Here is a 16,005-nt window from a genome sequence, read left to right on the forward strand (position 1 = left end):
TACAAAAATTACAGAGCACACACAGATTAATACAATATAAATTAAGAAAGAAGAGAACACTAAATGACTGGTAGAAATGAAAAAAGGTTTATCATAAGAAGTAGTGCTCCTGAGCAGGGCTGGAAGAAACACTAGGAGTTCTAAGAAGTGGTGTCAGTCAGGCAGCCTGTGGAAATGGAAAGGGAAAGGAAAAGGAAAGGAAATGCTGAGTTTGGGGAGCAAGTTATTAGATCAGTCTGGCTGGAAACTAGACCGTGTGAAGGGGACTAATGTGAAACATCTGGAAAGGTAGGTGATGAAAAAAGAATAAAGAATCCTGTTCACTTCTCCATACTGAACTGCAGCTCTACTCTCCTGTGTGTACAAATGGAGTTGTAAAATTGGTGAACAGCTCCTCTCCCATTAACTCCAGAAAGGTAGTAACAAATTTCAATTGCAAGAAGATTACAACTATGTGAAGTGAGAGTAGGAGAGGGCTCAAAGGCTTCTTCTACAGTATTAGATTATACACATGTACAACAGATTATTGATGGAGTTATGAATAAAATTCCAGTCTTCTGATTTTCAGTTATACATATACATGTAAGTGTACGTGTGTGCATGTGATTACCTGACAGAAGACTGTACCAATCTACCTTTGTATATTTTACTTAACCAAAGGTTTTTGTGTTTTATTTAGAATCCACAATTTAACAAAGTAGCTACTGTGATACATTACCTCAGAGCGAAAAATTAATTCACATAATTAATCTATAGTTTGTGACTAAAATTCTCAGTATTTTTTTAATAAAGTACTTAAATTTTTTTTAACAGAATTACAGACTTTCAGAGTTGTAAGAAACCAAAAAAAGTCATTTAGTCCAATTTACAATATTCCCAACAAATGGTCATCTTAGAATTAAAGACCTGAAAACCTTCAGAGATTGGGAAGAAGTTCAACAGGCAATATTAGCGAACAACTAAATCTAATCCTACTGGATTTTCTCTATTTTCTCTAACAGTAAAATAAGGAGGTTTATACTACATGATCTTTAATGTCCTCTTCTAGTTTTAAGATTCATGATTCTAAGCATTAAAGCTGATTAGAAAATAGCACAGCTACATTAGATAATTGTAATCATTACCTAATTTTATTCCAAGTATATGCTAAATTGCTATTAATGATTTGTTTTATTATGCTTTCTTATACTGATTACCGAGGTATCAGATTATATTTAATAGGGAAAAAAACCTCTCAAATTCCACAAGTTAGAATTCAAATAGCATTCTGGATACCCAAGTTCACTGTATATATAGCTAAGAAAATCCAAATACCTTGACTTTGACAAGTCTCTTTGTGGTCTTGATCTTGGCTTCACAGAAAGCTCCTCTGTATTTAGCACTCACATCAGTGCCCACTGTCAAATAAGGAGGCTCATCAATGGCCTGAAAAAGGAAAACATAATGAATATTTAATCTCTCCAATTTTTTCCTATCAATCACTTCTCAAAACAGCAAATTTAGTTTTATTATTACTAATAGAGAAAACATAGGATAGCTTTATAAATTCACTGTCAAAAACACATCACATCATCTAATAAAATGCCACAGTTATGTTTGAAAAATAAAGTTCTTCCCACAAGGCCTAATGTTAAATGGGCCAAATTTTGATACTTTCATCTATTCTATAAAAACCATACTAGACAAAACAAAGTTAGAGGGACATTAAATTCTCTAAGACAATCACCTTGGGTGAAAGGATATTAACAGGCAGTTTTCAAAAAAGGAAATCCAAGCTATCAATAATCATATGAAAAAAATGCTATAAACAGCTAATAATCAGAGAAAATAAAATTAAAGCAACTTTGAGGTTCTATCTGATACCAATCAGACCAAGAAGGATGACAAAAGAGGAAAATGACAAATGTTGGAGATGCTAAAGGAAAACAGGCACACAGCAGCATGGTTGTGCAGTAGATGGGGTAATGCATCTAAAGTCAGGAAGACCAGAGTTCAAATTTAACCTCAGAGGCTTACTAGCTATGTGACTTTACCTCTGCCTGCCTCAATTTTCTTACTTAAAATGGAGATAATAACAGCACGTGCCTCACAGGGTCATTGTAAGGATCAAATGAGATATATTTGCAAAACCTTAACACAGTACTGAGCACACAATAGGCACAATATAAATGCTTATTCCTTCCCCCTTTCTCTCCAGCCGCATACTCAACCACTGTGCACTGTTGCTGAAGCTGCGAATTGGTCACACAGCCATTCTGGAAAGCAGTTTTGAACTATGTCCATATAAAGGTACCAAACTACATAAACCCTTTAATTCAACTACACAACTACTAAGCCTACACTCCCAAAGAATGTAAAGAAAGAAGAAAAGGATCTATATATACAACATTTATAGCAGCTCTTTTAATGGTAGTCAAAAATTAGAAACTAAGAGGTGTCCTCCAATTGAGTAACTGGCTTCAGTAGCTTTTTGAGGTATCAAAATCTCTGCAGCCTTTCTTCTCCTACATTCAAAGTTTTTAACCTCTCCAATTATCTGTGAAGTGGAATAAATTTCACTAGAGTTAATGCTGTTGGTGCTCAAGTGTTAACTGAGATAATCCACTCTACTCCACCACCAATGATAATATAGAAGGGCTTGGTTGAAATAGGGTATAATGGTATTACAAAACAGCATTGACAGGGGTCCTGTTACACACATTATTACTCATTCCCATTAGCAGAGAAGGATCTATTAGCTAACAAGCAAACCAGGACTGCCAAATATGAGGGAAACCATCTTTGAAATCCTGAGCCTATCTGTAAAAAAAAAAAAAAGTTCTTGAAAGCAAACAGTTTCTCCTCTGGCACTATCAGGGGATTAAAGAATACTATTATTTAAAAGAAAAAAAACCTCGTTGCTTTTCTAAACTTTTAGAAATACCTTAAAACTCAACATATTTTGTTATTTTGTCTTTTTCTTTTATTTATGAATGGGTGTCAGCAAAATTATAAGGGCAAGTGTGCTTGTTTTAGTGAACTCTAGGATACAATTTCATGAGAAGGGAAATCTTGTAGGAGAAGAAAAAAAGATGTCAAGGTTAAACATATGGTATATGTAGTGCCAGTGAAGTGGGCTATGACCCCATAACAATAACTAATTCAGTACTCTAAACTGAACAATAAGTATATGCATACATCTTCTCATTTGACACAACTTTGTGAGATAGATAATATAAGTATTACTATTTCCATTTAAGAAATAAGGAAACTGAAGTTTAAAAAGGGTAATTTGTTCATGCTCCCATAGCTAATGGTGCAACTGAGTCTCAAAATCAAATTCTTTTCACTTCTATTCCAGTAGTTTTTCCAAAGGAGATATCATATGTGAAATGCTTTGTAAACTTGAAACTACTACATAAATACTAGCTAAAATTACTATTTATATCCTCTTCTAGCTCTACTTCTGATTTTCCAGACTGCCAACAAGCCTCATCTGCCATTTCTCCCTGGAACTCCCCTCAGTGCCCAGAAGCTCTTCAACCTGACACCTCTCTGCCACACAGGCATCATTCTCTAGATTGGGCTTTTAACTTTGACACCAAGGTTACAGAATAGATAACTTCATCTGCCCCCACCTCCTTTACTTGTTTTTTATGTGTCATCCTCCTACATTAAAATGTAAGTTCCATGGGAGCAGGAAATAACTTTCTTTTTGATTTTAGAGTTTAGAATAGTGTTTGCCACGTAGTAAGGGGTTAATAAATACTTGTTGCCTTGCCTCACTGTTGCTGTTATATTTCCACTTCATCATGTTCAACCAAAGGTTATAATAATTAAGATATTTTCCTCCCAAGAATCTAATAAAGTTTAAATAAAACTAGAACAGTATAGGTTTAAGAAAGTTATGTAACACTCTATCAAATACAAGAATAAAAGAAATGTCTCTGTGAAATTAATTAAAATCTGGCCTACTTACTAGTGCTTGATCTTGGCCTTAAGTTGTCAGCCTCAGTTTCCTCATCTATAAAATGGGGATGATAACAGCAACGACCTCCCAGGGTTATTGTGAGGATCAAATGAGGTAATATTTGTAAAATGCTTTGCAAAAACCTTAAAGTACTATAAATGCTGGCTCTTATTTCTTATTAGACAGAACTTAAAGCCAGTTACATATATATGTATATATACACAGTACACATACATGTGTATACATACATGTCTGTGTTATACGTATGTGGAAGGATCATAAAAAGTCTATAAATATTATTCATAATCTGATACTAAAGGGGGAAACATTGGTTTAGATATACTCTCAAAAACGGCTTAAGTTTACAAACTTGACCTCTCTAATGCCACATGCAGTACTAGGTTTTGTGCTTTACATAACAATAATGTTCATGTATGTGTGTATTAGTTTACTCTTTAACCTGATATTGAAAATATAAGAATTTTTAAGCCATACATTTAAATAAAATTAGAATTATGAGATTTTAAAAAACCTTAAAATAATAAATTTTGTCTAAACCAGGCATCAAGCAAGTGACATTACAATTACATACGGCCATGCCCAACTAAATAATTATAAAATCATCAAATTTTCCTAACTTGTACCATCTATTCTTTTTTTCTTTACCATTCAAAAATCAAGAGATTAAGAGTCTGAAGAGGCTTCACAAGCCAGCTAGTTCAATCTATATATTACCAGGAATTCCCCTCCACATCTCATTTTACAAGCAGTTATCTAGCCTTTCCTTGTAGTCCTCCAGTTAGAAGGAACCCACCATTTAGCACAGCTGCCCATGCCACTTTATTATAGCTGAAATTGTTTGGAAATTTTCCCTCACTAAACTTGTCTTTTTTGCAGCTTCCAAACACTGCTCCAGTGCTGTACACTGGGACCAAGAAAAACAAATTTAATGTCTCTTTCATTGGATAGCTCTTCAAATACTCATCTTCTAGAACGCCTATAAAAAAAAAACCAAACAAATGCAAAACTAGATTTATCAAACCAAGCAAACCTGCTTGCTCCCTTACATTCCTTTCCCCCATGTTTCAACTGAAAAAACAAACCCATCTACCAAAAAAGTCCCACCAAGTCCATTAAAAGTTAAACATTTTCAAAGTAAGCTTATAAAAGCAAACTAAAAAAAATACTTATTGCACAAAATATATAGATTATGCTTTTTAAAATGATCGATTTATTACCAGACTGTGGTCAAGAAGAAAAGAGTTCATTCTAACGACTCTCCGTACATTCTCACTTTATCTCTCACAATCATCTGTTTCATCATTTCACTCTATACTTTCAGGCTTGACAATCTCACCCACAGACTCAATTTTTTTTCTCTCTGTAGATGAGTCTTTAGGTGTAGACAGAACTCTAGGATTCTCCGGTTGAGAGAGGAGTCTTTGTCTAGGCAATGTCATTATATTCAATAAACATCTACCGAATACCTTCCTTGTCCAAGGCAGTAGGTCAGACACTCGGTGGGGATATAAAAATGCGTGCAAACATACCTATACCTCTAGGGAGCTTACAATTTATAAGGGGACAATATGACATGTGCAAAAATAATAATAAAAACTAGAGTACACAAAGTAGAACAAATAAAGTGCTATGAAATATTAGTTATGCTACTGTCTCTCTCCTCTGCCTTCCCTGAAAAATTTATGGTAAAATTTTTTATTATAACCAATGCTTGCACTTTCTCATTCCATTTTGCTACTCAACCCTTAGCTTCTAAGGGTTTCTAGGTTGGTTTCTAGACTCCTCAGCCCATCTTCATTTCCAACAATTCTGCTGAAACTGCTTTCTCAAAAGTCATTAATGACTACAATTCCTGAATGCAATGGCTTTTTCCCCAGTCTTCATCTGTCCTGAGCTCTCCATATCACCTCACATTGTTGACCACCACCTCCTGAATACATCCTTGGGTTTAGGGATACCATATTATACAGGTTCTGTTGCTTTTTTAACACTATTTCTATGTCTCTTACTTTGGCTACTCATTTTCTTCTGCTGCCCTTAAGGTAAGTGTTATCCATGGTGCTACTACCCCTGGTTTTCCTCTTTTCACTATAATTGACAATTTCATCCACTCTCAGATATTCAATTTATCTCCTCTATGAAGATTTCCAAATTTACATCTCTGTTCTTGACCTGGCTCCTAAATTCCATCTGCCTAGAGATGGAGTTGCCAACTTTACTTGCCAACATCATCATGCCTTAAACCAAACTTATTAATCTTCCCCTAAAACCTGCTCTATCTTTGATTTCACTATATTTATCAGTGAAAATACCATTTGCTCACTTTCAAAATCTTGGAGTTATTATTGACTCACTCTCCTTTACATACACTCAATTTCCACCTCATATAATTAAATCACGTAAGTTCAAATCAGTCAGTCAATAAGCATTTATTAAGTGCCTAAGTACTGGTGATACAAAGAAAGGCAACAGACAGTCGTTGTCCTATAGGAGCTGAAAATGCAATGGGAGAGACAACATGCAAATAGCTATATACAAACAAGCAATACTAGATAAACAGTTAATAATGAAGAGGGAAGGTACTAGAATTAAGAGGGACAGAGAAGGCTTCCTATAGAAAGTGGGCTTTTAGCTGGGAATTGAAGGCAACCAGGAAATCCAGGAGGCAAAGATGAGAAGGGAGAGCATTCCAGGCATGGAAAATGGTCACTGAAAACATTCAGAGTCTGGAGATAAGAGTGTCTTGTGTGGGGAACAGAAAGGAGGCCAATGTCACTGGATCATAGAGTACTTGGGGGTGTAAGGTGTAAAAAGACTAGAAAGTTAAGGAGAGAAGTAGTTTATGAAGAACTCTAAACAGTTTACTGAGTAACAAAAGTGATATAGTTGGACCTGCTCTTTAGGAAAATCACTTTAGTGGATAAATGGTGGATGGACTTATGTGAGAAGAGACTTGTGAAGGAAAACCAATCATCAGGCTACTGCAATAGTCTAGGTATAAGGAGATCAGAGCTTGCACTACAGTGGTGGCAGTGTAACAGGAAAGAAAGGTGTATTCAAGAGATGTTGCAAAGGTGAAATTAACAGACCCTGGCAACAGACTGGATATAGGGAAAGAGGGAGGGCTGTGAGAGACAGAAAAGAATCAAGGCAGACACCTAGGTTCCTAGTCAGATGGACTAGGAGCACAGTGATGCCCCTGATAGTCATAGGAAAGGTGAGAGGGTTTGGGGGAAAGATAATGAGTTCTGTTTTGGACATACTGAGTTTATGATGTTCACTGGACATCCAGTTTGAGATGTCTGGAAAGGCAGTTAAGAGATGTGAGAGTGGGAGTCAGCAGAGAGATTAGGACTGCAAACACAGATTTGGGAATCATCAGTACAGAGATGGTAATTAAATCCATAGGAGTTTATGAGATTACCAAATGACACAGTATAGAGGGAGAAGAGAAGAGGGCTCAGGAGAAAGTCCTGGAGGGCATCCAAGGTTCACCAGCTCAACCTAGATGAAGATCCAGCAAAGTAGCCTGAGGAATGGTCTGATAGATAAGAGAACTCAGAGAGAGTCGTATGTGCTGAAAAGCTAGAGAGAATAAAGTATTAAGGAGAAGAAGCTGAGCAAAAGCATCAAAGGCTGCAGAGAGGTCAAGAAGGATGAGGATTGAGAAAAGGCCACTGGATTTGGTAATTAAGAAATCATTGGTAAATTTGGAGAGAGTAATTTTAGTTGAAGATGTTTTAAAAAGCCAAACTGTAGAGAATTAAGAGAATGAAGGGGCAGGAAGTGGAGACACCTATCATAGATAGTCTCCTCAAGGAAGACAGCCACAAAAGGCATGGGCCAAGAGTTAGGCACAGATGGATCAAGTAAGAGTTCTTTGAGAACTGGAGAGACAAGGACGTGTTGGTAGGCATTAGGGAGCAGTAGCAGCCAGTAGCAAGGGAGAGACTGAAGATAAGTAGGAGAGTGAGGATGACAGAGGAAGCAATCTGCTACAGGAGATGGGATGGAATGGGATCATTTGTGCATATAAGAGGTAACCTTAACAAGCTAAAGGGCTACCCTTTCAGGTGAGACAGGGTGAAGGAAGAATTGGTGGCAGAAGACATTCAGGTGATATGAGATAAAGAGGAGAGAAAACTGAGCTCTCAGTGAACAGCTTCAATTTTTCGTCTTAAAAAATGAGGCAAGGCTCTTAGCTGAGAGGCTAGGGAAGGGGAACCATAGGAGATTTAAGGAAGTATGAAAAGGTTTAGAAGAGTCACAGTTAATGTGACAGTGAGTTAATCGGGGAGACGTAAAATGATTGCCTAGGAAATAATTATGGACTAGTTGAGGTTATGTAATGTAAATTTGTTGTGGATCCAGTAAGAACAGTTGTGTGATTTTCTCCACCTTCATTCAGGAGCATGTCTGAAGGAACAAATGCAGCAGGTGGTGGGAGTGCTCCAAGGCACCCAGAGTAGTCATCTTGTTATTTCCCACCCTGCTGTACTTCTCTGGATTTTAACATCCTCCCAGCAGTTTCATCATCCTACAAGATCACATCAACCCTGAAATTCACACGTTGCCAATACCTTCCAAAAGAGGCATTTTCAGATACTCCTAGTTGATAAAGTCTCTCTTCTCACTACTTTTTATATTTTTGTATGTACTCTTATGTGTACATGTTATCTCCCCCCATAAAATGTGAACTCCTTAAAGGCAAACGTTGTTTTAGTCTTTGTATCTGGTGCCTACTAAATAATTTCCTATTTTTAGGAGACAAAGTGATGAAATGGAAAAGGCACTGTACTAGGCAGGAGTCAGAAGGTCTTTCTAGTCCCAGATATCTGTATGACCCTGAAGAAACCGTTTAATCCCACTCAATTTTTCTCATATCTAAAAAAAAAAAATGGAGATAATAACTTCTGTTCCTGAGGGCTCACAGGCTGATTGTAGGCATCAAATGAGAGGCTGTATGTGAAAGTGCATAAGACCTTGATTTTGGGGAAGCAGGGAGGTCAGAAAGCAAAAAAAAATTGTTCTTTAGTTTCAAAAGAGTTGGAAAGTCTTTGTTTAAACAACAGCCATTGATAATAGCTTCTCTTAAGACAATATAAATACCTCATTATTACAAGAGTTATGTGCATATAAAAATCAGAACAATCACACTATATTAGGCATCATTTATACAGGTAGACAGAACTGCTCTCCTATGCAAGGAAAATAGACATTAATTATCAGAATCTCCGAAGACGGTCATCTGATAAATTTTTTTGACGAAATGAGTTAAGAAATAAAACTATGACAATTTACCTATGTCAAGATAGATATAAGCCTTTCTCCTTAAAAGATTATCTTCTGTGGGCAAAGATTTAATACTCATTTTAGAGGCTTTGATTTAAAAGGGATGTAAAAGAAGATTCTGAAAGGATTCTCCTCTTCCAAAATGATTGTGAGGAAGACTTGAAAACTTAGCAAACCATCTAATCGAGTCATTTACCGGTTTAATTGGCAGTGAGTGTTGTTGCTTGGACAAGCCAGATGGTAGGGCAGCACCTCATAATTATATGCTCCAATTAATTTCTTAAATGTGCTTTGCCACAGAAATCTTAAATCATATGATACCTATATCTATGTGGCAGTATGAAAAAAAAATTCCCAATCAGTCAATAAAGTATTTAGTAAGCACTCACTACGCCAGATATTAATGCCTAATTAGTTTTTATTAAAAAATAAAACAAAACACTTTAGTCAAGACACATGAGGCTCAAAACAAAAGCATTTGGAAATTTCTAAAAAATAAATGGAAAATTCAGTTAGGAAAGAAAACAACATAGAAACCAAAGTAAGGCTCCACAATGGGGAAGAGGTAAATATTTAAGAAACTGTGAACATGGGCTATGTATTTATTATAATGTTACAGAAAGTCATTAATATGAATATATTAGAAGTCTATTAATAGTCAAATAAGGTATAGCAATATTACAACTGTATGAAACTGCACACTGGTTTCCAGGGCAGCATTCTTAACTGATGAAGTCACTTTGTTAGAGCACACCAACAAAAAAAATACCATGGTATAAAAAGCATTTATCTCAAAAACAAAACAAAGCAAAACAAAATCCCTTAAAACAAAATGAAAAAAAAAACCCATAAAAATAAATTTTAAATACTTTCTTAAAATTCTGCTAAATAAGAAAAAAATCAAACTAAATAAACTAAAATTAGTTTCACATTTCACATTTCTCTTCTGTGAGAAGAGATCATGGGAGTATGAAGACAAGTTCTAGGCCTGATTTTGCCACCAATTAGTGACCTTAGGTGTGTTGCTTAGCTTCTGTTTTAGTATTACCTCATCAATAAAACAAGGACAATAATTACCCCTTATCCTACATCACAGGGTTGCAGAGGAGACACAATGATATGTAGTGATCAAAGTCACAGTATCATAAATTAGGAGTTAGAAAAGACCTTAGATGTCACCATCTACGATAATCCTAGGAAACTAAAGGCAAAAATAAATTAAATAACTTGCCCAAGGTAACACAGGTAGCAAGAGGCTCTCTCCTCTTATGATATCTTAATATCTTCACCTGCTCTCATTGGTTCAACTATCATCTCTACATACACGGCTAGCAAGATCTACATACCCAATCTTAGTCTCTCTTAGCTCCATAGTCCTGTATCCTCGGTTGTTTATTAGCAATTCTTTTTTTTAAACTATTTTTAGTTTTCAACATTCACTTCTATAAGCTTGAGTTTTAAATTTTCTACTCCTCCCTCCCCAAGACAGCATGCAATCTGATATAGACTCTACATATACATTTCTATTAAACATATTTTCACATTAGTCATGCTGTAAAGAATTAGAACCACAAGAAAAAAGAAACAAAACAGAAGAAAAAAAAAAGGACAAACAGTATGCTTCCATCTGCATTGAGACTCCATAGTTCTTTCTCAGGATGTTCACTGGCAATTTCTGACTGGATGCCTTCTCAGGCATCTCAAACTTGACGTGTCCAAAACAGAATTTAATCATCTCTCTCCTCAAACTCACTCCCTTTTCCTAACTTTCTACTTTCTGTCAAGGGTAACAGCATTCTTCCACTAACTCAGATTTGCAAACTTGGAGTTATCTTCAATTATTCATTCTAGATGCCTCTCATGTGCTTCAAAATATCTGATCATTACACTTGTTTGAGACGGTATGTGTGTGTTTCAGTAAAAGTATTTCATCACAATAGTACCTGGGAAAACCTATATTGCTACTGTGACACTAATGGAAATATGAGACCTTCCTCAAAGCCTAAAATAAATCTTAGAAACAACTGCAAAAATGACACAGATATTTTAAACTTGGATCAAATTCCTATTGTTATTGTTTAGTCATCATTGAGGAATATAAGTACCATATGAAGACAAACAAACCATTCACTCATGTATATGTGACATAATTAAAACACAGTGACTTCAAAAATATATAAGGGATTACTACACTTCTCATAAAAATTGGTAATTTTACTTAAAGAGCTTTCTCACTAGAGTATCAAGTATGAAGCCTTTTGGAATATATCTCTGTAAGAAAATTAATAAAAATATACCATATTAAATTCTTATATTAAGAAGGCTAGTATGTAAACTTTGTATTTGTCGATGCAATTTTAAGAAAAAGAACTGAGTATCATTAAGAAGAAACTTCCAAATTCAATCCAGGTATGAGGATTATAGGTAAACTTTAATTTACAAGCATTATGTTTAATATTCAGTATAAAATGACAAACAAGTATTCCAGCAGGTCAGTTCTATATTCAAATCATGCCTGTTTTTCTTCTCTATCACAAATTCTCCCAATGTTCTTGTTATTTCCACCCAGGGATGTACTGGAGAGTGACTGTCAAATGAAATTTGCAGTATAAGTACTTACACCTAAGAAATCAACAATCAAATCCAGGCTTGATTTATTGTTTTGTTGATTATCTAGATTTAAGAAAGTACTGACAACACAGATTAAATTTAGAAGTATTTGTGCATATCCCAGAGCAAACATCCTTTTACTGTTCTATAAAGACTACTTGTACTCAGAAGTATAGTATGTAATCAGTGTATGTAATCATCACCAGACTAGCGGCCTAGTGACTGTAGGTTAACAATAACAACAACAATAGCTGGCATTTATACAATGTTTAAGGTTTGCAAAGTGCTTTTCATCCACTATCTAACTTAAGGCTGACAAAACCCCTGTTTGCATCCCAGCAACCAGTTCTCTTCATGAATGAAAACCATATCCAGAAAAGAATTTTCCTTGTTGGTTCCTCAACCATTTGAAGGATGAAATTATCATAAAGGCAAGTCAAAAAATTATTAGCTGATCTGATTTTTGCAAAATGTTCACAAAGGTGTCCAAATATCTGAAGTACTTCATCAGTATTATATCATGCCTCTGTGTCTGGCTTTGATGATCTTTTTTCGAAACTCATCTACTTCCTGTTTTCCCCTTAGGTTATTTGTAGCGTAATCCTATGACAAAATCAATTGTTTTGTCTCTAGCGGTCTTCATAAAATCATAGACATAAAGGCCATCTAGTTATTGATGCAAACATTCTCCACCAAGCTTCCTCTCTGTAATTTCTAGTTTTCTTCACATGAGTATAACTTTTCAATAAACAATCCCACTGTTCAACATTCACCTCTTTACCTGTTTACCTTTCTGTCTGGCTATTTTTTTTTTATGCCAAAAAATTCAGGTGTTTATTTAAAAAGTGGAAAAGTACATAGGATTAAAAGGGGAAGATTTAAAGAAAATTTTAACCTATAAATCTTCCAAATCCTTTTTTAAGTTGCAAGTATTAGTAAGACTGGCATTAACATGGTAATTACACAATTACAGCAGAGCTTACACATGCTTAACGTACATAATTACATTTAAAATAAGTTAAATAACTTTTAAAATATATTCTATAATTTAATTGGCCTTTAAATGTTTTCCCTTTGGGAAACATCTGCTAAACTTTGGCTTTTTCTATCCAAGTGGTTAACTCTGACTGTCCGTCCCTCCCTCCCCCACTTTAACGGGTTACTTTAAAAACTGGGGTTGTTGCAATACTCAAAAGTTTTGTTTTTCTGAAGTGGAATCTAATAACTTTTGTATATTATTGTTCAGAGTTAATGGTAGTGGAGGGAAAGGACTGGATGCTTCACCATAAAGATCTTAAATTGCAAATATTATGAACAGAAAGAAATCAAAGTTTAAGGAATAAAAGAAGGTTCAAATAATTTTGAATACAAACAATACCATCTACAGTGAAACAGAAAAACATGGAAATTTGAGAGTTATAGTTCTGAATGATTTTTTAAAATTCAAAAACCCTTAGAATTCAGGGCATGAAAATAAATATGAAATGGAAAACAGTGCAATAATGACCCTAATCAGAAACTTCTTTTTAATAAACCATCCCAAATAAAATTGAAGTTTCACAAAATCTAATCTTTAACAAACAAAATATATTACACAACACATGTCAAAACACAAATTCTACCATTTCTTCCTTTCAGGGAATTAGACTGCCAAAGCTTCATACAATGCACATTTTATTTCTCCATGGCATCCAGGTGTAATAGCAGTTAGTTGGAAGTCAGAAGCATTACACAGAATCCATAGCCACTAGCATGACCTCTATTCTCACCTACAGCAAATGACTTAGTGCTAAGCTGATGTGGTTTAGAGGTTCAAGGGTGCTGGGACCCCAAAATCACAACATCCGGGTCTTGTCCAAAAGAATTCGACCCAAGCCTTCTTTCAGCCAAAGACAAGGTTTATTAGAACATCCATCATACTGGGCAGACTCTTAAAAAGTGTGAACATTAGTAAGCTACTGGCTAGATTTTAAGAATCTAAGCATTTTAATGGAGACAAGGTGGACCTTATATACAGAAAGACTGTGGGAGGAACCTAGGAGTGGCCCGTAAACTGGGGTGAACAGAACTCCTTGGACCTGGACCCTAAGGTCAAGGGAGAATGGAGCCTAGCTAGGATTAAGGGTAGGAAATGGCCAGAGGCCATACATAGGGAAGTAAAACAAAGGAAGGCCAGGCTAGGTTAAAGGTAACAGAATTGGGAGACTGGGTGTAGCCACAATGAAAGGCCACTTGATGGGGTTATAGCCTCAGGCAAATGCCAGAGATTTGGCCAAGTGGGAAATTCCAGGGCTTTTCCTTTCTGGGGTCTAGATTCCAACCCCATCATTCCCCCCTCAAACAAATGGGATCCAAATTCTTTTGGAGTAAGAGGTGAAGGTCTCAGCTTCTGAAACTGCTTCCTGCTGGCAAGAGGTGTAGAGCTGTCCCTGCCCTGAGGGGGTCCCAAAGAGGAGGTTGACAGGAAGTGAGCACAGGCTGCATCCAGGAAACAATGGCGAGACACTGACTGGTACCCACTGTTTGCTACCAACTGTAGGTGAATGGGCTGTAGTCTGGAAGACACAAATCTGACAGAAAAGGCTACAGGGCTCAGATATAAAGCAGGGACTAGATTTAGGACCCAACTTTGAAAGAATAAAACATCCTTAGCTCTGTTTGGATTCAGTTTTCCAACCATGCAGTATCAAATCCACCTCACAGCCATACTCAGGAATAGCCAGGTGGGTAACATTCCCTTTCAAAGGAACATAATGGAGAAAATGAGCCAGGAGGATTCCATCTTAGACTGAAGCTAAAATTGTCCTCTCAGCTTTTCCTGATGCTGACTTCCCACCAGTATCACCTTCTCTGAGCAGCTTATGGCATTTCTCTTAGATGGTAGATTACTGATTATCAATGGATTGTGACCCATCAGACAACTCAAAATAAAATCCTATGAGCTTTTACCTCAAACAGCAAGTTTTACTAATCACAGCTTAGGAAAAACTTTTCTAGGATTTACATCTTAAACTTAAATTTATCCTAATGTAAAAGGCCAATCATTAGAGATTTCTATACACTTGCAAATTCTCAGCAAGCCATACATAACCCAAACAAGCTTTTTGGCTAGTTTACACATTAAAACAATAACCAACAATAGCTAAATTATTTTAGCGGTAACTAAATTATGAAAAGTTGCTTGAAACAAACCCATTACCAATCAGGTGACTTCAGTTTTGTTAAATGCACTTCCAAATTACTTTACACAGAGAATCAACATCTCATCAACAGTTGAAACTACAAATTTAAAAGAGCATGCTTACCCAAGTTCAGAGGCCAGCTTCTTTACCTTGAGCAGGATATGCTGAACCTGAGTGATGCTTCCAGGCAAAGGTCGCCCCACAGCCCAAGGCCATTGTCAGTGGGGCCCATGCTGTAGCTGCTGCCCTTCCCCCCCCCAACCTTCCTTTTCCCCAGGTGGGGGAGGACGTAATCAAAAGTGAGGGGTAAAGAGTGAAACTCTCTTGTCCTATGAGAGGGGTTAAAAGATACCCTCTTGACTCAAGTGAAGGAAGTGGGAGAAAAGAGTGACCATGGTAGTAAGGAGGAGTTCTAAACTCACAAAACCTCCAGAATCTGCCAAGATATTTTTAGCTGTTCTAACCTTCCCCTGTAACCTCTATGAAGGAGAATTCAGGAGTATAGAGGGAAGGGAGTAAGAAGACTCAGGGAACCAAAACGCAACTGCAGTTTTTCCTGAATTCTCTAGCACCAAGAGAACTGACAGAATTGGGCATACACTTCCAGATAGGGCGTCCGTCCTTGTCCTCTATGCTGTGGAAGGTGTACCCAGGTCCATGGCCTCGAACCAACCTAGTGGACCTGATGGGGTGCTTGGGTGTTTGTGTTTGGGTGCTTGTGCTTGGACCCCAATTTCTCCTTAGCCTCAGAAACACTATCCCTGACAGTTTCTCCCCAGCCCAAGGACACTGTGCTTAGCAATTATTCATAAGTGGGCCCCAGCAAAACCCTTATCTCTTTCCCTGGTGCAGTTACAAACAGCACCTGAGGGAATTATTAGTTTAAACTGGCTTTGCACTGGGTCATAAAGACATTCTTACCCACTGGACTACCACCCTACCTCATCATCT

At 36.5% G+C, this 16,005-nt stretch overlaps 1 protein-coding gene across 6 annotated transcripts in view; it reads right to left on the minus strand.

The window, feature by feature from the left end:
- The window catches only part of ARID4B (AT-rich interaction domain 4B), a 202,517-nt gene that overhangs the window by 106,822 nt on the left and 79,690 nt on the right, over positions 1–16,005 (minus strand). For all 6 annotated transcript variants that reach the window (XR_013487288.1, XM_021000411.2, XM_021000414.2 and 3 more), the window contains exon 3: positions 1,315–1,425. Coding sequence is in view for 5 of the 6 variants with exons in the window: in XM_021000411.2 (XP_020856070.1) it covers positions 1,315–1,425 (111 nt within the window). In the remaining variant the exon portion in view is untranslated. The remainder of the gene's footprint in view (positions 1–1,314; positions 1,426–16,005) is intronic.

Source organism: Phascolarctos cinereus, unplaced genomic scaffold, assembly GCF_003287225.1.
Source record: "Phascolarctos cinereus isolate Bilbo 61053 unplaced genomic scaffold, phaCin_HiC Scaffold_5;HRSCAF=322, whole genome shotgun sequence".
NCBI lineage: Eukaryota > Metazoa > Chordata > Mammalia > Diprotodontia > Phascolarctidae > Phascolarctos > Phascolarctos cinereus.